The sequence below is a fragment of the Hylaeus anthracinus genome, unplaced genomic scaffold, assembly GCF_026225885.1.
Source record: "Hylaeus anthracinus isolate JK02 unplaced genomic scaffold, UHH_iyHylAnth1.0_haploid 11997, whole genome shotgun sequence".
NCBI classification, from domain to species: Eukaryota; Metazoa; Arthropoda; class Insecta; order Hymenoptera; family Colletidae; genus Hylaeus; species Hylaeus anthracinus.
In genome coordinates this window covers 12,116,684-12,138,910 of record NW_026534344.1, presented here as the reverse complement: position 1 = coordinate 12,138,910, position 22,227 = coordinate 12,116,684, and the positions used below count along the sequence as shown (strand labels likewise).

The 22,227-nt window shown below is 36.2% G+C and overlaps 3 protein-coding genes across 5 annotated transcripts; all 3 read right to left on the bottom strand.

The window, feature by feature from the left end:
- Positions 1-11,056: 11,056 nt before the first annotated feature.
- LOC128889534 (putative lipoyltransferase 2, mitochondrial) lies at positions 11,057-11,871 on the bottom strand. The gene has a single exon (XM_054147231.1). It carries the CDS (start codon positions 11,869-11,871, stop codon positions 11,146-11,148), a length of 726 nt encoding a protein of 241 aa, XP_054003206.1. The 3' UTR covers positions 11,057-11,145.
- Positions 11,872-11,948: 77 nt separating this feature from the next.
- LOC128889533 (3'-5' exonuclease) lies at positions 11,949-13,973 on the bottom strand. 2 transcript variants are annotated; one of them, XM_054147229.1, is made up of 6 exons: positions 13,896-13,973; positions 13,371-13,436; positions 12,976-13,109; positions 12,441-12,665; positions 12,230-12,374; positions 11,949-12,128 (listed from the first exon to the last, which is right to left on the bottom strand). In XM_054147229.1, exons 1-6 carry the CDS (start codon positions 13,956-13,958, stop codon positions 11,949-11,951), a joined length of 813 nt encoding a protein of 270 aa, XP_054003204.1. In that variant the 5' UTR covers positions 13,959-13,973. The 2 variants fall into 2 exon arrangements, with proteins under 2 accessions (XP_054003204.1, XP_054003205.1); XM_054147230.1 differs by lacking the exon at positions 13,896-13,973 and adding an exon at positions 13,505-13,645.
- A 434-nt stretch (positions 13,974-14,407) lies between these two features.
- Positions 14,408-21,602, bottom strand: LOC128889529 (uncharacterized). Of its 2 annotated transcripts, XM_054147218.1 has the most exons (18): positions 21,362-21,598; positions 20,281-20,386; positions 19,601-19,955; positions 19,131-19,436; positions 18,864-19,052; positions 18,668-18,787; positions 18,319-18,582; positions 18,103-18,237; positions 17,864-18,031; positions 17,557-17,776; positions 17,156-17,467; positions 16,761-17,075; positions 16,370-16,687; positions 15,935-16,249; positions 15,509-15,823; positions 15,279-15,418; positions 14,961-15,191; positions 14,408-14,878 (listed from the first exon to the last, which is right to left on the bottom strand). In XM_054147218.1, exons 1-18 carry the CDS (start codon positions 21,396-21,398, stop codon positions 14,789-14,791), a joined length of 3,936 nt encoding a protein of 1,311 aa, XP_054003193.1. In that variant the 5' UTR covers positions 21,399-21,598; the 3' UTR covers positions 14,408-14,788. The 2 variants fall into 2 exon arrangements, with proteins under 2 accessions (XP_054003193.1, XP_054003194.1); XM_054147219.1 differs by lacking the exons at positions 15,935-16,249; positions 16,370-16,687 and having other exon boundaries at positions 21,362-21,602.
- Positions 21,603-22,227: the final 625 nt, after the last annotated feature.

Below are 22,227 nucleotides of genomic sequence, written 5' to 3'. Positions count from 1 at the left end.
TCATTTTTTAATACCTTCGTACTCGCACCTTTGTCACTATATTTTTTTTAATGTACATCAGTCTGTGTTGTCAAAAAATAAAAATGAATTTGTGAAAAAAGTGTTCAGGAAAAATAATAGCAAAAATATCTAAAAGACCGAGGTGTAGGTTTCGAGGAAATTGAAAAAAATCCTGATCCTTGAACGTAATACAATTTCTGTTATAAAAGTAATTAAACTTAATTAACGGAAAACTCGCGTTACACGAACCAAAATGAAGCAATTTCATTTCTATGTTTATCCAAGAACAACAAGTCACACGGAAAGAAGATTGCAAAGGATTTAAGGCTTAGAACAAATCCTGCCCGCGACTGCAACGACATTTTAATGTTATAAGCTCTTTGCTCCCTTTCCACTTGTTCTCCTGTTGCCATCTAGTGGATCCAAAAAGAATTCGCGCTGCGTAAACTATGCGAATAGATGGAAACCAACGATCTGTAATTTCAAACAGGAGCTACGAAACATTTTTTAGAAGCTGCTCTCTAGGGGAAAAAAAGAAAAACCAAGAATCCTAAATCCCCTTTTGGTAAACACTTTAGGCGTGGATAAAAAACACTGGCTGATGCTTCTAATACGAACTTTGTAGAAGGAGTTAATAAAAATCGTTGAAGTGAAGGTCTCCTTTGCTCTACCAATTTTGTGAGTATAAATAAATAAATTTCAGTTAATTTGTCTGGCCTAGTACCCTTAACACGTTGGCTGGCAGGATGAAACTTGTGAAAATTGCTACGAAGTTCAAATTTTGTCTCAAGGCTATCGTTGACAAGATAATTTAACATTTGTCGTAGTATTTATTTTGTTAACGTCGCCAAATTCACGAATATTTCTAGATTTATTTCTGTCATTGCCTCACTTTCGGAATTAATTTGTTTAGTTCCTGAATGAAGAGTCCTTCAACGTTTCGACCAATGTGTTAAATACGCACGAGAAAGAAAACAAAAAAAAATAGGAATTTTATAAAATGTACCAGCAACCTTCAAAGTGAATGTCCACCTAACTTCCACGTACCCTACTAACTTTATCCGCATAAATAAATAAATTGCGATAATAATAAAATCGATCAAAGTACGCAGATTCCTTTACCACGATGTCTCTGGAGGAACCACGGAGCGGGTATGTCGAGGATCGACGATCCGCGTCCAAAATTGCTCGCGTTGTGATACGATAGACTTAGCCGTTGTCCCGCAGCGAATAACGCAAGACAGCGAGGATAATGACGGCGCAGCAGAAGCGGCAGGAGGTACCGGTCGCGGATCGATGGAATCGATTGGATAAGGGAAAAAATTCGTTCCCCTTTGGCCGCGTGGTCTCGGTGTTTTTGGCGTGCGATGTAACCGTCAGCGTCATACCTTTTCTTCCTACGGTTCCGTAACGTTCTTCTCCTAACGTCGGTGTCGGCGTGACAAAGCAGAAGTGGGTGGACAGGGTGAGTGGAGCGCGGTCCAAAATGTGGCTCCTTCTCGCAGGACGCCGAGGACGAGGACGAGGACGAGGACAACGAGGGGGGTTCTAGGGACTAGCGCGAGGGCGGATCAATACAATCGCTAATCCGGTGCATTGTGAGGCGAGGCGTGGCGTAGCAAAGAGGCGAGGTGAGGCGGTGGTGGTCTTGCTTGCCTTCCTCATCCCCCCGCGTCTCAACCGCCGGTTTCAACCCTCTCCGCCCCCGACTCACCCTTCCATCCCGGCCACCTCCTGCCCGCTCTCTACGTTTCAACCCCTCGACGAGCCTGCCTCTGCCTTCCTTCGTAGCCGTTCGGCCCACCCGCGCCCCTACAACGTCCGTTGCCTTCCACCGCCGGCACCGTCTTGCCGCACTTCCGTTTCCAACCCTTAACCTAGCCGTCGACGTACCAACAACCCCCTTGGCGAGGAACGGTGTAGGATCACCGCCGTGCGCTACGGCTACGAAAACGTAACTCACGCCCAGAAGTAAATTCGTCTTTCGACGACTTCTCGTTTTTTCCACTCCCTTCGCCTCGTCGTTTCCTTCCGGCCAACTCCGTTCTATCCAACCCCTGCCCCCGTACGGCCCCCGGGAGCCCGAAATCGCCGATAAGGGAATTGCGATGAATTAGAGCAATAAGGGATTTCGCGCTCGTTCCACCCGAAACTTTCGACTTGGAAAACCTTGACGCACGACGGTCTTACAGGTACCAATTAGTTTCACCTGGATTTCATTGCGAATACAAAGAATTTGTACTTCTATTACGTATTGATAAGTATCGATCGAATGTGTACACAATTGTAGAAAAAATGGTTTTGATGAATTCAAGATGATAGTTAAAATCGGTGCGAGATGTGTATTCGAAAATGGAGCATCCCTTTCGCGTATTAAGGAAGTTTTACGAGTTATTTGAAAGCCGTGGAGGGGACTGACGGCTAAAAAATTCAGGAAGATTAAGGACATAGAGAGAGAGGAGGTAAGAATGGCTAGTTGTAAATCGTAGTCTCGGAGGAACTTGAAAGATAAATACCTCTCCGTCTACGACTCGAACATGCAATTACACACACCATGCTTATTTGAATGTTAAGCAACTATCTTTGCTTAAATTACGAATGCTACAATACAATAACGAATACGAATTTTTTTCATGAAATTTTTTTAATTATTAAGGGCAGAAAATAAATAATTTATTTTTTGCGGGTGGTAATTGCAAACAACCCTGGGAGAGACACCTACCAACAAAATCAGGAATGACGATCGGTTATTTAGCTGACACATGTAAAAGTTTCAGAACGGTCGGAGTTCTGGAACATGGTTAAATAATTAAAAAGAAACAAAAATCCCATGCATTACGCTTCGTGTAATGGGCTGAAGTAGAATGAGATACTGGCCAGACACGCCGTGCGTATAGTTACAGCTATGCGTACGACAGGGACTGCATATTTTCACTACAACAGTCTAATAGCTTATAAAAGAATGAATCCATCGAGGTTCAATATGTTGACCTTCACGTGACATTTAATTCCTTTCATATTGCCAGTTTTTTTCTTTTTAAGAAATAAACAATTATTATTATATAAGAAAGAATTATTATTATAAAGAAATAAACAATTAATTGGTAATAAACAATTTGAGAAATAATAAACAGAATACTTTTAAGGAAAATTGTATGATATCAATTACAAAATTGTCGAAACTGGTTGCCTCCCTGTCGTATGCATAGCTGTAACGATACGCGTAGTGTACCTGACCATGATCTCATTCTACTTCAACCCATTGCACGGAGCGTAACGCATGGGATTTTTGTTTCTTTTTAATTATTTAACTATGTTCCAGGACTCTGATCGTTCTGAAACTTTGACATGTATCAGCTAAATAACCGATCATCATTCCTGATTTTTTTGGTAGGTGTCCCTGTTTTGGTAAACCCTTTATCTCTAAGAACTCGCGTGTATTACAATTAAATACATAGAATGCAATATTTTAGTCGATCAATATACGAAAAGAAGTTTGTGAAGGTTACCTACATGTAGTAATAGTACCTATACTATTATAAAAGTTTCATGGCTAACACACAGCTGCGAGTTTGTTATTAGGGACATTTAACAGTGGCTCCGTACAATTATAATAAAGTTTGTCGGATTCACACCATAAAAGACTATGGTGCTGTCAACGGTAAATCTCGTTACACGCCTGCTGATTGCGAGGTAACAACTCAGTAACGTTACAAAGCATAATTGTTGTTGACACAATAGCACAAAACAGCGAACACAATTGCGAATAAATGCATTTAATTCCGACGTCGCTTCTTTGCTGCCAAGCTGCCCCTTTGTAATTCATGCTTTTTGAGGACACACTTTTTCAGCGTTTCATTGAAGCTATTATTCTCGCCTTCCAAAAATTTTCTAAACTGGATAATTGCGAGAAAAAATTAAGATAGAAATAGTAAACTATTCCACGCTTGGATATGATCCAAAAAAAGCCCGACCATACGTTATTCATCACCCCCAATAACAAATCGATATAGCCAATATTTTTCATTCGAAATAAATAGTAAATTAACCAAGAGATAAACAGAAACAGAGCTCTTCCCCGCGAGAATCGCGGTACGCTCCATAAATACGGGGAAAATATGAGGGGTGCACGATGTGTCCCGCGCCAGTGGATCGTCCAACCCCGTGGTTCTAGCAATGCCAACCCCGCACCCTTCGCAGGACCGCCTACTCTTAAGCGGGATGGACCCAAACAAACTCGTTCTGGAACAGCCGAAACTGTGTTACTAGAATAAACTCTGTCCCGACGCAGAAGCAATTTACCAGGACACGCGCGCGCACAAGCGGCCAGCGAGCTCTTCCTCTGGTATAGGCGCGGGTGTGCATGGACCCGGCGTGAAAGTTCTATTTGCTAAGGCATTTACGTGTAAATGTATGTACAAGTTACGCCGCGTTTACGCCGACCGACACCGCCGCCAGGAGAGTTCCCTTTCGGTTGGCATCAGAAGTGGAAGAAAGTGCGATAAATTCGGCGTATAATGCCACGACTAAAACTTCCCGACGACCGCGACCTGGTGCACTCGCCTGCTCGCGAGGCAAGGAGGCAGACTCGCGGGGCAAGAACGGCGCAACAAGCGTCCGTTTTATTGTTCCTTGAAAGGTTCCCTCTTTATTGTGCGCCAGACGAGAGAGAGATGTAATTCAACTTCGCTAAACTGACGGGAACAAACTTGTAAAGATACGTCCGATTACTCGCGAATAACTAAAGGAACTGCGGCCCCACCGATAATTAGGCTTCCCGCGCCGCTGGTAATTACTAAACTGCCGGATGTTTATGCGTTTAACACTTTGCTAACCGCACGGTTTTCGTTAACTAAAGAGGGTAACGTGACTCGACTTGGAACTCTAGGAACTCGTGCGACGTGGGTACTGTCGCTTTGCGAATGATCGATGCGTATATGCGGTGAATCAAGTGACCAATAATCGAGTGATTAATGTAAAAGTCCTATATAATAAAATGTAGGAACTTGGATATCGTACTACGAATTGTTACGGTTAGTATAGTAAGTTTTCGTACGCTCTATGTACATTGAAGACATTTTTCTTAAATTAAATGACAGGTTTGATGTTTCCAAATAAATGATTCATTATAAATTTGTACGTAAATAGACTTCACACATGTATATATTTATAATAAAAAATTTATTTGGAGACATCAAACCTATCAATTAATTCAGACAAATGTCTTCAATAGACATAAAAGGTACGAATACCTATAAGATTGACTGTATACATATTGATTGATATACAGAAATAAATACCCCCTACTTATTATTACCCATAAATGACAATCCCTATTTGTGACTAAGTCTTGAGACAACGAAGATAATAAGATGTGCGGTTCGAGTTTGCGCGAATTGATCACGGTAAACAGACGAAATTTCTTTCCCCGGGGGAACGTGCGCTCTTGCGATTACATAATAAATGAAACGGAAATAACGAGAACTTCCAACGACTGAGTAATTTTCATCCTTCGAATGGCCATCTGAGGACGTGCACGCGGACGGGGACGTGTGCATACATACGCGAACTGGAGCCAGCCAATTATCAAGTGATTGCTCGCAGATTATAGGAAATGCAGTTCCACAAATGGGAGGTGTGCATTGGCACATGTACGACCGACTACGTACACATCTCCGCGATTCTCCACTTCCTCTGTCGTATCCTTTGCGAATTGCCTATCGGTGTTTACTGTCCGTCACAGCCGTAGTTCCAAAATTCTGGCTCGCCTCTAAGGGCTTTCAAACATCAACTTTCGCTTTCTAACGAAACCAAACGGATGCGTTCTGCTACATGTTATATGTAAAAATGTAGCAAAATATCTAAAGTATACTTAAATTAAATTATTACGTTATTGATGCTAGGATATAAAGATTAACTTTCAACGACGTCTAACCGTCGATAGTTCAATAAATCGAAATAAAACGTACGATGATGATTTCCTGATAAACCAGTCTTGAGGTGCAAAGCAAACCAGAGATCAACAGAGATCATACACAGACATATATACATCTCACTTGCCTGAGTCCTCGAATTTGCATAAGCTGGATCAGAAACCTAAATGACCGCTGGCTTTATCAACAGAGTGTTCTACGTTAACATCGGACCAACAGAGCGCGCTACATTGCCGACGAAGTACTCTACACTGTCGAAAGCGTGCTTTGCATTACTGACAAAGTGCTCTACGTTATCGATTTAAAACACGGCAATCGGGGTTAGTCATATATGTATAGTAAAATCTAGTTACTAAAGATACTGTTCCTAAGTATAGTATCTCTGTTAATCCTCCATAGATTTCTATTACGTAATTTTCATTCAATTATATCGTTTTGAAATGACTAATGAACTAAATATACTCTTATCGAATGTGAATTATTCTTTTAAAGTTCAAATAAATATATAATTGTTTTTCGATCTTTTCAACGTGCTATTCGTTATACCTACTAAATTTGCAGAAAAATAGATTTGAATTTTCCTCGATAAGACGGCGCAGCTGGTTTTGTGGAAGAAGCAAGACCGTGTCCACTTAGAGAGAGGCTATCGGTTATTAGACGACCCGGTTCCAACCGAGCACCGTGTCCAGCCTGTCTGCGCCAAGTTCTGCAATCGGTCCTCCCTTTTTCCGTCTCTCTCGCGACACGGATGCTCTGTTTCTGACCGGAGTGCTCTTTTTCCCTCGTAACCCTCCCTCCCCCTCCAGCTCCCTCCCCACCTACCCGCCTTCTTTCCCGTTCTCCCTTACTCCCTCTGTTTCCACCCCAGCTTCCGGGTTTACCTCTTTCTGTGCGAACGGCCGCCGCCTCCAGCCCCTTCATCGCTCGCCACTCAGACTTCAATTAATTTCGCTGGTTCTGGACCGGCCGTTTTCCAATTTCGAGTTTCTCCGGTGAACGCGAAACACGGCCCTCGATACGATGAAATGGTCGCCAGCGAAGATCCGTGAACGTGTCGGCATCCATCCGTGTGCCCTTTCCCGCGCCAACACGAGATGCGCTGAGGGTCACACCAGCCTGAAACATAAAAACGAATTTTTTTGATTTTATACGCCGTTCTCCAAAAGAAGCTTCAGAATTTCTAACGAGGAGTATTTATTTTCCATTGTGTACAATGTTGTTGTTAAGCAAGTATTAATCGTAGAAGGAAGAAAGCATTTGTAAACATGATTATATAGATCCATAACCAAACCGGAATTGTTAATAATTACCAGTGCTCTATCTTGCCAACATAGCAATGTATCTTATCTACCGGGTGCTCTATGTTATCGAGTCGGAAAGCAAAACATTTCCTATTATTTGGGGAACGGGTTACTGGTCTAAGTTCCTCGCAAGGGTTTTTCTTCCTGCTGAAGCTTAAAACAACGTCACCAGAGTCTCTAACCAGTGCACACTGGATACAGGGTATCCTGAACTAAAAGTTTGACGTGACGTATGGATGGTGCGACAAAAATTCTTGATAAAATCTCGCGTAACTTGTAGAGCACGCACGGCGACGCTCGTAAATTGGTGGATTCCGATATGCACGTCCACAGGGGAGTTTTATCGGACTTGGTCGAAAGTTCCCAGCACGATAGTGTTTACTTGGCTCGCGCGCGTCGTAACGTCGGAATTATTCCACTGGTGACAAAACAGACCCTGTCGACCCTGATGGTTTAAGACTGTGGATGCAGTGGAAGCTGATGAGAAAGCTCAAGGACTCTAACTATGGAGTTTAAAAAACTGCAGAAGTATAAGACTCTTTGACGATATAAAACCCTAATCCACATTACTATGACTCTCTTACTACTCGACATTGATGAACGCTGTTCAAAAGGAGGACCAGAACACTCCAAACCACTCATTTTCTTTCGCCTCGAAGCAAGAATTCCCCAACCTTCTTCCAATCAGAGTTCTTAATGGATCCTGTCGCGAAGGCACGCACGTCGCGTATCGCAGAAAGCTCGGAGCCTTTCACGTGCTAGGACTCGCCGATTGATTTACAATGGCCGAAGGTGTGGCAAAATCCGACACCAATATCACGCCGATACTCGGGCGCGTGGACAATTATCCCGCTGGACAAAGGCTACGGGGGTGTATATGCGGCCTGTCCCACACGTGCACGCGCTGGCCTACGGCTCTTTACGCAGCTGACGCGGCTCTACTCGTATTAAGAATCGCGTGGGCCCCCGCACGTGCGTGGGCAAAACACCCGCACGTCGCAGCACACGCAACTTCGAAGAAAACTCGAACGCTCCTCCAACGCTGCCAGAGGAGGTGCAAGGACCTCCCGATATTTATCTGCCATTGAAAGCGACGCGGGAACCTCGAAAGAAACTTACGAGACGCGCTCGTCACTCCTACTTGAAACGAACGACCGCATTTCCGAGGCTGAAGATGTGTGCAGCGCGACCTATGTACCAGGAACGGGCGAAACTCTTATCTACGGGGGCGGGCGAAAGTAAGAAATAACGCGAGGGGAAACGTCCTCAACAATGCTGAAGACTATTTTTTTTAAGAAAGATACGGATGCCTTCTCGAACATATTGTTATCTACGATCATTTGGATTTATGAGTGTTTGATCTATGAGAGTGTTTATCTATGTTTGTGTGTCGAATTTGTACACGCTATAATGAAAGGTATTTATAATACATCTCGCAGAAACAATCATTAAGCTGAATATAACAGTTTAGTGGTAAATGCAGCTTTCAGATATTAGAATGAACCACCGTTCCACACTTCTGATCTTTTACTCCGAGCATTGCTATTGTTCCTCGGGTGATAATGAGCTCGTAAATAGTCAGCAATCATCGAATAAGGCGCAACCGTCGTAGGTTCTTCGTGGCATACGTAAGCGAATAACGACCAGTTGTCATACCTTCCTTCATGACCGACAGGTTTATGTTTTCGCTTGTCACGCCTCTACGCGTTGAACAAGGCAACCCGGCTGACATTCTCTTCTTCCTTTCCCGTCTCGTTTTGCCAATTTTTACCGAAAGAAGAGACGAATGGGACGGGACAAATTTCAACAATTTATGCATCGCTATGTATGGACCGTAAATTCGATACGCGTTGCTCGATAACTTACACGAGTAGGATTAATTATCGTAGCGAATAAGAACTTGTTACGTATCCATAAATTCAAATTTCAAGTGGAAGCCGAAGGGAGAATTGAAATTTTAATTATATTTCTGAGCTACGTTTCGTCTTTGTGTTTTGAGTCTTTTAAATACGAATATTTAAAATTAGAAATTAAATTTGTAAACACTCTCCTCACGTGGAGGAACGTACGTGCTGCCATCTAAGACCATAATGGTGAACTGCGTGTACGAGGGTATGCTATTACCGACATATGATCGTGCAGATTTCTGTATGGATTTAGTTATCTTGACATATGGTAAAATACTAAACCGCATTTGTTACCCGCGGGTAACTTAAACGATACAGTCTTTTGTATCATTTGTAGTTTTTCATCCCTACAGCAATAATGAACTTCAAGATTACGGTGCAGTTAAAATAAAACATACATAATTATATATGGAAACATATTAACTACAAAATAAATAAATGATGATAAATAATAGATTGGCTACGCTGTTAATGATTTTGAAAGAAGCACTCGTCTAGATTTGTATCTGTCACGTGAAAGATGTTGTTTAAAGTTGAAAACTCATAATGTGAGAAGATAGGAATCGAAATACCGTGATAAAATACAAGTATTTTCAAATGATAGTATCGGAATGCTACACGTTATTCAGATTGTCGATTCATATATCTATTCTGATCTCTATTCGAAAATACTCAATAATTTTTATCAAAATGGCTACTGTCCTCGTTCCCCATGTACGTTATAACGTTTGTAGACACTGATGTTGCAATCTTTATACCGAATTTTATAAGAAAAGAGAATCGCGTCATTTGAATTCACGAGAAACTTAAAAATAGCGTAGAAAGCGATAACACGTTCGATCGATTTCCCTAATTGTTATATATGTATACCGTTTTCGACTCTTCATCCTATGACACGATCAAATGATTAAAAAATGTGACTCATCCTCCGGAAGATTCAAAGAACGCATCCTCTCATCATCTACTATCACTTGTCGATTCTCTTCATGGAGATATTTCACATTAACTGTATTCAATTGAAATCACGTAACATGTTAATCTGGACTATTGTCACAAAGTAATAATTGCACTTGTCTATGTCTGACCTAACACCACGGGTAAGCTTGCCGAATGTTCTAGAATGTTCCAGAATATTCGAGAATCCAAAGCAAATCGATTTAATTTTCAATACCGCCAATAGCATCCGTCATAAAAATCGTGTTTAATTGTGAAATTAGTGTAGTCTGGTAATTGGATGTCTTTGAAAAACGAAAATTCAAAGGTATGATTGTTAACTATAACGTGATTTTAAGCATTCGTTCTATTTAAACTGGAAATTAATGCTTCTTAGAAATCTCGATCCTTTGCCTTTGTACAAATTCGAATTTCGCCATCTTTAAGCATTTTACACTTTACAATTCAATTGAATTATATACTTATTTATTTGGCAACAACAATAGCAAAGAAGAAGTTTCTTTATAAAGTGTATGATCCTACGAAATGCGTATGTCTTTACGAAAATCATTTTCGCGTGATATTAATCAACGCGATTACAATTTTATATTATTCTCATTTTTTCATATTATTCTTCTAAAGAATGTTTGCTTAGGTTTAAAAGATAATCATAGCATTTTAGTTGAAATTTTTATTTATTATTTGAAGTACACATAAAAACCACTTCTAGACATGCCCCACTATAATTATTTCTGATATCACTGTAATTAATTGCAGTGTACCTTTGAAATACTTCAAGAACTTTATCAATAAATCAAGGCTTATCATACAGAAATCTGATTAAGTTCCTGATTAGATTACTTCAATAAGATGATTGACAATTAAAAGTAGCACTAGTGTAAAGATAAGGATTTAGAAATAGCAAATTTGTATAAAAGTGTTTCCATTTTGATGATATTATCACTGAAATTAAGCATAAGCGTTGTTTTAATTAAAAAATTTATTTTAACAATTGTTATACAGGACAAAATCAATCAATTTATTAAAATCGTATTACATGATTTAAATGTTTTATAGACATATATTTTCATCTAACAAATTTACAGCATCTCTAAGTAATTCTGATGATTCTTCTGGTGTACATTCGATTAATGAACATTCAAACTGATCTTGGAAAGCATTTTTTAATAGAGGTAGAACATCTTGAATAGAAACATTTGTATTAAGTTCTTTACTAATACTAGTTACACCCTTTCCTTCGATACCACAAGGCACAATATGATCGAACCAACTCAAATCCGTATTGCAATTTAGAGCTAAACCGTGTGTTGTTATATAACGACTTCCATGAATGCCAATTGCACAGATTTTTCTATCATTTACCCACACCCCAGTCTCTGGTGATGTTTTACCCTTAATACCATATTCTGCACACAAACGTATAATCATTTTTTCTATTTGACATACATACCATTTAACACTAGTTTTAAACTGTTTCAAATTTAATATAGGATACGCCACTAATTGTCCAGGTCCATGAAAAGTTATCAGACCACCTCGATTGGTTCTAAAAAATTCAGCTCCTAAACTCTTTAACTTCTCTTCATCTTCCACTGTATAACTCTTACCCCTAATACCAACTGTATATACTGGATAGTGTTCAACTAGTACTAATGTATTAGAGATATTTTTCTCTAAATTTTGACGATGTCGATTAGACAATACCTTTTGCAGTCTGAGTCCAGCACTGTAACTTAACCGACCTGCCCATAAAACTTTTACTGCTTTTGAAATCATAATGACCACGATGAAATGCTTTCTTTGTAAAATTAAATTTTTTTAATACATTCACATGTGTAAATAACTTGAACTTTTTATAAATCTACTTCTTTTTCTTCAGTCTCTTTGTTATCAGCTTTTTCTTGTATAGTAGTATGTAAAAGCCATGAGACATAGGCATCTGTTGCAGCATAATTCTTTTGCTCTTCGCTTAGGGGATGAATATGCCACTTACTCATTCTAACTTTTTTATTTTTGTCAATTCTTTTTTGCAACTAAAATAAGCAAGGAAAAGAACATTTACATATTGCAAAAATAATTGTACTAATTGTACTACGATTTTGAATTTAAAACACAACTTGATAAAAACACTGACCAGATATGCTGTTAGCTTTTCCAAACTCCAGCGACAAGATCGATTTAGTACTTTGTTTGCAAATGTACCACTGTCTAAGCAATTATTTTCTACAACCTTCTGAGCTGGGAATTCTTTAAAATCTCTACCAAGTTTCCAAACATCACTATAAATTAAGAAATTATATGACACAATGATATAAGTAACATTGCAATGATATAAGTAACATTACTTTTTTATATTGACTCCAACAAGTTTTACTTTTGGATGACTTAAAAGAATTACAAATGCAGCAGGTAATTTTTTTAATGAATATATATGCAACAAATGACAAATATTCTTATTCAAACAAATTTGTGCTAAGGCAGTTTTCCCACTTCCTGTTTGGAAACTAAAAGGCCACTCCAAATCAAATCCTATTGGTACTATTTCATTGTCACAATTTTCCACATCTTTTCTAGAAAGATGACAAAGAAAAAAATGAAAATATAAATAAATATGTAGCACTGTATATAACATCAATTATTATTTATAACACTCAATCAGCCTCCTGAATCTTTTTGGAGACACGCAAAATTTCACACTCAACTTTTTCAATTACATTCTGATTATTATTAAAAGAAGCTTTTAATATTTTAAAATTACTGAATAATGTAGTAAATCCTATAATGATAAAAAAAACTGAGTTTGGATTAACTGAACACAGGTGGTTGATGAAAGTGATAAAAATAATGTGGTTGATAAAAGGATAATAATGTTAGTCTCACATTATATCATCACAGATGCTAGCACAAGCATTAAAATCTTTGATATAATTAATACGTCCTTTGAACACAATTGGTGGTAAAAGACTGATATCAGGTTCTTTTTCTACATAAGTAGACTCCTTTTCACTTGTTTCCTATTCAAATATTTGTAATTAACAGAAAAGAAGTTTAAAACATTGAAAACATAAATTTTACTATAACATAAAAAACATAAAATTTTTGATGTAGTTACAAAGATATAAGGTTCTGAATTTATGTGGAATTACATGAATGAAACATATGAAATATTAAAAATTAAAAATCTATGAAATTTATGCATAGATGATCTATTTATTATAAACACAAAAATGGTGGCATTTTCCAAGAGTATCTGTAATCAAAATACATTAACATACCTTCAAATGCGATGGAAGAAACCTAGGTGATCGCCGAATAGAAAATTCCTTAACCTCTATTGTATGCTAAAAATATTGAAGTCATGTAATACCACTAATACAAGGAACAAACGCAACAAGTATAATTTATTAACCTCTCTAGAGCTACTAGTGATTGATACTTGCTGTGAGCCGCGTGTTATCATCGTAATTAACGAGAAAAAGGAATATTTATGCCTATTATTTAGCAACAGATATGATAACAATTAAACGAAGTAAAACTATAAACTTTTTTCGAAGCCTGTAGAACGACAAACAATAAATATTAGGTATTTGATTGCTTTCCCGCCAATTCTTAGTTTCACAAATACTGTTCAACGACCACATGTATAAAAGTTGTATAGTAAATTCTGTGAATTTAATTCACAGAAATATTACACAAAATTTAAGAAAGTGATAGATGTTTCTAAAATTTGATAATTTATTTTATAAGAATATTTTCTTGTAACACGATCTTTCGTTTCCTTTGTATTATTATTTATATACCTTTTCCTTCCATTTCTTCAAAACAATGGAAAGGTAAGAAATGAAACATCGGCGTGTCCACATGTTTAGAATGAAGTTAGCCTTCGTAAAATTCACACTTTTTAGACTACAACTGATTAAATATAGGTTTTAATATACCAAAAAAACAATCCTACTATTCCTACTCTACTCAAAATTAAGTGTTTGCATAAAACCAAAATTTCAAGTCGATCGGTTGATTAGGTTCGTGAAATCCCGAGGACACGTTAGTAGATTGTTAGAAAAATCTGTATAGTTTAATAATATTTTATAATGATAATATAGTAGCATTGTCTTTATTAAATTGTTTTTATTATTCTCCAATTGTTTCTTCTTATCGAGGTATCTCGATATTATGCATCGTTCACTTTCACTTAAAGTCAACCCTAATTGAAATACATAAACATTGTATTTGTTCTGGCAAAACATGGGTCGAGTATAACGTTCTAAATGGATACTATGTTTGCGAAGTTTGTTCATGACATATATACACATGTAGTATACGTAATTATATTTTCAATATCATAGATTGTATACAAACAATAATTATTACAAAATATGAACTTAATTGAATATCGTGAACGGCAATATTGTTGCAAGAGTGTTAAAAGCTTACATTTATTATTACTTTTAAAGTACCTATGTATACAACATACTATATATAATCTTCTGTTAAATATTATAATGGAAGATTTTAACAAAGGTATCACATTTTTATATTTTAAAAGAATAGTGCATTGTTAAGAGACTAATATTAGACTCTTAATATCATTGATGTAACATTTATAATAAACACAAACTTCTTATGACTAAATTCCGTAAAGTGTAAAAACTTTGTATTAAGTAATAGTTCAATTTATTTCATTTTTACAAAGTTAAGCATTAGGTTCTGCTGCGCTGAAAGTAATTTGTTTAGGCGGAGCGAATTCGGCTTTCCACACGTTTTCCTTGCAATGTTCAACAGCCTTAAAACAAAAAGATATTCAACAATGTATATATACGGTGTATATTATTTATACACAATATATTTTAAATAAGTTTACTCACTTTACATTTAAGAGCTGTTTCATTGCTAGAACACCAATAAACAGGACCCCAGGTACAGCGCTTTATGTCATCTTTCTCGTAGGATCGTTTACTTCGCGCGCTTTCCAAAGATATGGATGAGTAATCTTCAGATGCACAAACACCTATTTTGCCGCATATTTTCTTGCTGTCAGTATGTTGTTCAATAAGGTTTATTATGCTCTGGCCATAAATATTTACCAAAGTGGCACACTAAAAGTAATTAAATATTACAACATTTTAAAGTAACTATCAGAGAGAGTAGACAATCCATGAAATATTATCGATAAAGTATCTTACCTTGCTCTGTTTACTTGCTGGAACATGTTTACATGCTTTAGATACTACGTTAATAATAGTATCATCAACTTTTGGATTTGCTAAAAGTTCATTTATTACTGATATGACACCTTTGCATGTTGCACATTCTACCACAGAAGCTATAAACATATGAGAGAACAATAAAATATGAAACATTCATCGCAAATGTATATTCAATTAAAAAATATATTAATTGTATTTTAAACTACCTTTAAATTCTTCCTCGTACAATACACAAAGTCCTGAGAGAGTACACACTGTCTTGGGACTCATACCTTTTACAATTACATCAATTACAGTATCGCCATGTTTGTTAACGAATTTATTGCAATCATTGGAAAGGTGTTTTGGAAGATGTTTACATACACCCCGTACAGCATCTTCAACTTTATTTTTTGCTTTTTCGCTACCAAGCTTCTTTTCAATAAAACGCATAGCATATTCGCAAACAACACATGTAGGACCTAAGTTTATATCTTCCGATATGTCAGTACTCTCGAAAGTATCTGGTACTTCCTCAATTACTAAAATAAGATATATCGAGAATTTGAAATGTTTCGTAACTTCTATCTATAATATAACTATAATACTATATCTAAAATTGCAAAACGACTATGAATTATATTTTCAAATACCTTCAAAATCCACTTGCATGTAGGTGGAGCAAACTCGTATGAGTTTGCAAACTGACCTCGGACTAACGTTTTGCACAATTTTATTGATTATATCATCACCATGTTTGTTAACGAAATTGTTGCATTCCCGGGAAAGAGTCTTTGGAAGATGTTTACACACACCATGTACAGTACCCTCGACTTTATTCTTTCCTTTTTCGCTACCAAGTTCTTTTTCAATGAAACTAATAGCATATTCGCATACAGTACAAGTAGCTCCTTCGGTATCTTCCGATATCTCAGAATCCACTAAACTTTCTTGAACTTTATCGATTGCTGAAAAAAGACATGTGCATTTTTTAAATATTTTATAAACTCTATTTTTAATATAATTCTACCTCGAAAATTGGCAAAGGATTACGAATTAAACAACATGTGATGTGCAATTTTACATACCTTCAATTTCCTCGAGCATGTAAGCTGAGCAAAGTCCCATAAGACCACAAACATTTTTGGGACTTGCACCTTTTACAATTGCATTAACTGCAGCATCGCCATGATTGTTAATAAATTTGTTGCACGGCCGAGAGATGAACTTCGGAAGATGCTTACATACACCACGCACTGCACCTTCAACTACATCCTTTCCTTTTTTACTACCAATTGCTTTATCAACGAATTTCATAGCATATTCACATACAGTGCAAGTTATAGCTTTGTCCTCTTCTTCCCATATCTCAGAACTCTCTGAAGTCTCTGGTACTTCATCATTTGCTGAAATTTAATGTACATTATTTTTTTGAGATTTATAATACCGTCAAATGATTTGAATTATATTTTCGCATACCTGCGAACTCCATTTGCATGTAGGTTGAGCAAACTCGTATGAGTTTGCAAACTGATTTCGGACTAACGTTTTGCACAATTTTATCGATTATATTATTACCATGTTTGGTAATTAAATCGTTGCATTTTCCGTGAACTTTGTTTGGAAGATGTTTACATATACCACGTACAGTACCTGTGACTTTATCTTTTCCTTTTTCGCTACCGAGTTCTTTTTCAATGAAACGAATAACATATTCGCATATAGTACAAGTAGCTCCTTCGGTATCTGCCAATATCTCAGAATTCACTGAAGTCTCTTGATCGTTATCAATTGCTAAAATAAGAATGTTTTATAAAATCTATTTATAATACAATTATAATCCTATATCAATTATGAATTATATTATGAAATACCTTCGAATTCCTCTTGCATGTACGATGCGCACAATTCCATGAATTTACAAACTTCCTTTGGACTAACATCTTTTGTAATAACATTAATTATAGCATCGCCGTATTTGTTAACGAATTGTGCACATGACTGAGAAAGGGTTTTTGGAAGATGTTTACATACAGTACGCACAGAATTTTCAACTCTATTTCTTGCTTTTTCGCTACCAAGCTCTTTATCAACAAAGCGCATAGCATACTCGCAAATAACACAAGTAGCGCCTTCTTCGTTTTCTATCTCAAAATTTACCGAAGTATCTGGTATTTCATTAGTTACTGAAATTTTAAATGTATATTATATTTTTATTCCCCGATTGAACATTGACAAACAATTACGAACAGTAATTAGTAATTTATATACATACATATTTCGCCGCTGTTGTCTGTAATGAACAGGTTTCTTGGACCAGTGTTCTTGTTATCGTCGCACAGTTTAATATAGACACACACTTCTTGAGGTGACAAGTCTGCAAGTAATAAATCTACAAGTTCTTTGCTGTAACCTTTCACTAAATCTGTGCATTCTTCAGATAGACTACGCGGTAAATGAATACACAATTTATCCAGCACAGATTCTATGTTAGCCTGTAAAAAGAATGATCTCCCTTTAGTGATGCTACATTTTCAAAGATATTGTTATTAAGTCTATAGAAATAAAGTATATGCTGTCACCTCGGTCTTGTTATTTTTAATAATATTATAAACTTGTGACACAGCAAGTAAGCATAATGGGCAACTGGGCTTCTTATTCTTTTGTTCTTCAAGCATATACTTCGATGGTACACTTTCCCACATATTCATTAACTGTTGGCTTGGACAGAAATGTAACATTGGGCATGCCTACAATTATTTGTTATGTCATTTCTGTTATCATTATACTAATTAATACTTAATACATTCTGTATACTAACTTGGGATGGATCAATTTCTTGAGCTAATATAGCTAAAATAGCGTCTCCATAAGTATCTACAAATTCTGAACATTCGCCTCTTATAGTTCCTGGTAGTTTTGTGCATACTCTTTGTATTGCGTGTTTGATTTTGTCCTGTGCAATAAATTAATAATAATGTATCTTATACTTTCTCCTTTGTTGAACTATACATAAAAATATTTTCATAATTCTTACCTCTGTAACGGGAGTCGTTATGGAGTCCTGTATGTAATGTAGCACATATTCGCAAAGTGCGCACGATCCCTTTCCGTGAACAGTCAGTGGACCCTCTGATATTGGGAAAGGTAACATTCTTTCAATAGGCAATTGCATTGATTCTACTTCTGCTTCACTCAGTTCTTGGTGTTTATCATTTTCAAATTTCTTCTTTGAATCTTTAAGCATACGTACTCCAACTTCAGCTACATTGTTAGGTAGTAAAGGCCAAATTGGTGCATCCTGTATAACATTAAACATAAAATTAATACTATTTATATTTAACTGCTACGTAATATATATGTTATTAATAAAGAAAAGTATGCACCTGCATTTCTTTGCCAGGTTCAGGACAAATTCCAGACATTTGACAAACAGCATTACTATTCAGACGTTTTGTAAGATACTCATAAATTTCTGGGTAATATTCATCAACTATGGCAGTACACTTAAACATAATACATATAATTAATCATTTATTTTGCAAATAAAAATGCATATACTATAAATGCTGAGATGCTTACTTCACTGGAGAAGGATTTTGTTTGTTTGCACAACCCATCTAAGACTAGACGAAATTCCGCTTCGGTCGTGTTAGCTACTAAAAGATCTCTTAAATGTCCAACAAGTTGTTCACACAATTTACATGGAAGATCATCACCTACCTCAACCATACCAACACTTGATAATGGTCTGATTTCTACTTCAGGTGTCTAAATGTAATTTACACATTAAAGTTGATTGGAATATTTAAAAATTATTAGTAACATAAAAAATGTTCCTAAACTGACCTTATGTGCATCTTCGTGTTTGTGGAATTTGCCACTACATTGGCCAGATAAGTGACAAATATTTTGTGCATTGAAATTTTCTTGTAAATGAGTATAAATTGTTTCGAAATTTGTCAAAATGATTGCTGAACAAGCGTCTGTAAAAGTATTAAATTCTGCACAGGAATTAAGCATTTGCTGCAACATTTTATCGCGTGGGGTGTGTTTTAGTCTATGTTCCATATGCGTTGCGACTGTATAACATTTAGTGCATTCATCAGGCTCAATTTCGTCGTCTTCCAAAGAATGAGTCTTCATTTCAGCAGCCTGAAAGATATATCCTAAATCTTAAACTTGAAAAATATTACCCTTTATATACTAAAGAATCTTATGTGAAATTGGCTGATTAATTGAAATTGTATGAATAGTTATAAAACATACAAAAGTATCTAACAATGCTGAACATACTTAAAATGTTAAGATTAATTTACCTTAATTGAGGATTCCTCTAGTAATTTATCGATATGAGCAGAATTGCAAAGACCAGCTACTGAACAAACAACAGATGGATTCATTTGAGATGCTAACGTCTCTACAAGATCAGGAATAAATTGATCTACAATTTTTATGCATTCATTCACAACTGTTTTAATGCGCATCAGTCTGCAACTTCCTTCAAAAACAGCCTTGAGATCATTTTGAGTTTGATTACTCTCAAGCTGATCACGAGCTTGCTGAACCATGTCTTTGCAAACAGTGCAGACATTATCACTATCTTCTGGTACTTTCATAGAATTCCATATTGTTTTAATACAATGCTTAGTAGCATTACATCCAGCTGCAGTTCTATAGTCAAATTAAATAGAACATTTACTGAATAGAACATTACTGTATCTTGTAATAATCATACATTGTACTAATACAAAAAATGCAATGCATTAATAATAATGTGAATACAGAGATGTACGTTAAAAACTTTTATTTTACAATGAAGCATAGATATGATTCGGTAATAATGTAAGAATATATAGAAGCTGCTGGTATTAGGAAGTTTACAGTTACTGAAAGACTTTTATATAAGTATATACATTTTCTACAAAAAAATGATTAAAAGCAGACTGCTATTATTGTAAAATATGTGCACAGTATTATAATATCTGATCCATCTTACTTAATATTTTCACACCAATATGAAGGTCCCCATGTACATTCCTCTTGCCCTAAAAGATGAAGGTCAGTTGGACCCTCAGCAGTAATTACTACTCTAGCAGTAGATACTGAAACACATCAATTTATAATACATTAAATAATCTAGAAAATACAAGTCATTCATACATAAAATAGAGACTTGCCATAGACATTTAAGTTTACATGAGCAGCTGGGCTTTAAATAGCTAAACATAACAGTAATCTTACTCTTATCCAAAAGTATCTCACATTCTCAAAAAATCATTCTTTCCATCAATGTATACTTTTATGAAACACTAATTGAGGAAGTACAAATATTTCTGTGACTCATTATATGCTAATTTAACAATAAATGTATTCATTGCATTCAATATTTTTGTTTCAAAACAGATACAGAATTAATTTCAACCAATACAAATGTACTTTGTACATGATACATGCAAATACCTACATGATGATATTCTTGTTAATCACAAACTATTCTACTACACAAGTACTGAAGCTCTGACTCATCTTTTGTACATTTGAATAACCAAGTCCCATCTTTTGTGAGCAATAGCAAGGTAATTAACACTTTATCTACCGGGCTATTTAGAAACAGACTTTAAATAAAAAAAAAATTTTCTACAGTATCATATGCCAATCTAGGCTGACAATAATTCTTCCATACTGTTACTGGGAACATTGAAAGTCAAGTCTGTTTCCAAACACTGAACATTGTAAGTAGACAATCATCAACACAGTAAATAAATTCGAATAGCTAAATACTGCAATTTTAAAAGCTTAAAAATAAGCTCCCGCTAAATAAAGTGTTAATTAGCCACAGTAACGTACAGAAAAATTGTATTAAATAGTAACATGCTTTAGTAAATAGAATAATTTTCAAAATGTTGTGGTTTTAATGTACGATAACAATAACGCGTATGCACAGCGTAATACTGCAAAAATTGTGGCGTAAAAATTCTCATACCCGATAGAGAGTAAGAAAAGTGCATATTATATAGAGAAACTGCGTCGTGAACAAAGAAAAATAACATTGAATAATAAATAATTGAAACACTTACCAGCTATAATCGCGCTTAGCGCGAGTAAGATCTGCATTTTCGCTGCTTCACTTCCTAATTTTTTTGGAGAAAGCGTACAAATCGACAATGAAATAACGTTATTTCTTTGTTATGGTATTATCCACGATCCATTTAACGATGACGTGCTGACTACTTTCGTAATGGATACCGTACGGTACTACAGCAAAACAGAGTATCGACGAATTGTCGGACAGCCCTCCACCGAATGTTGCTGTCAGATGACTGTTACTAGCGTTTATACGCATTCTTTGACCGATCCGTTCACACTATCGTTCTCTTTCTATTTTCTTCGTCAGCCAATAAGAATTACGCATCACCGTCACGTGTGACGTATCCCCCCCCCTTATGCGTTGTACACAAGGAAGTTGATAGTAGGGCCGTAGATTGCATTCATAAAATCTGAAGCATCTTAAATTGCTCAGAAGCGAGACTACTATTACATATCTCATCTATCCTTTTAGATTATATTTTCTAATTAATAACCCTTGAATTAATTTTTCCTAAAATAAACAGTGGCGTCCCCTGTCGGCGTAGAAGTGAAAAATACCAAGGCACAAACAAACTTCTCTGATTATTCATCGTGACTTCTCCCTTCCTAATCATGCTTTTTTATAAGAAAAAAAAGAAAGAAACAATGAAGATATCGTTTCTTACAGCGCGAGAAGAATATTATCGGATCACAATTATGTACGTGTGACACTAATATGTCAACAATAGATAAACGATAAATTAATGATAAAGTAACAACATTTGATCGATTGTATACACCGATATTTCTTTGTCGCAACCGAACATAAATGTATACGCAATCGAAATCACGATCACGTATTACAGCCTCTTGATTT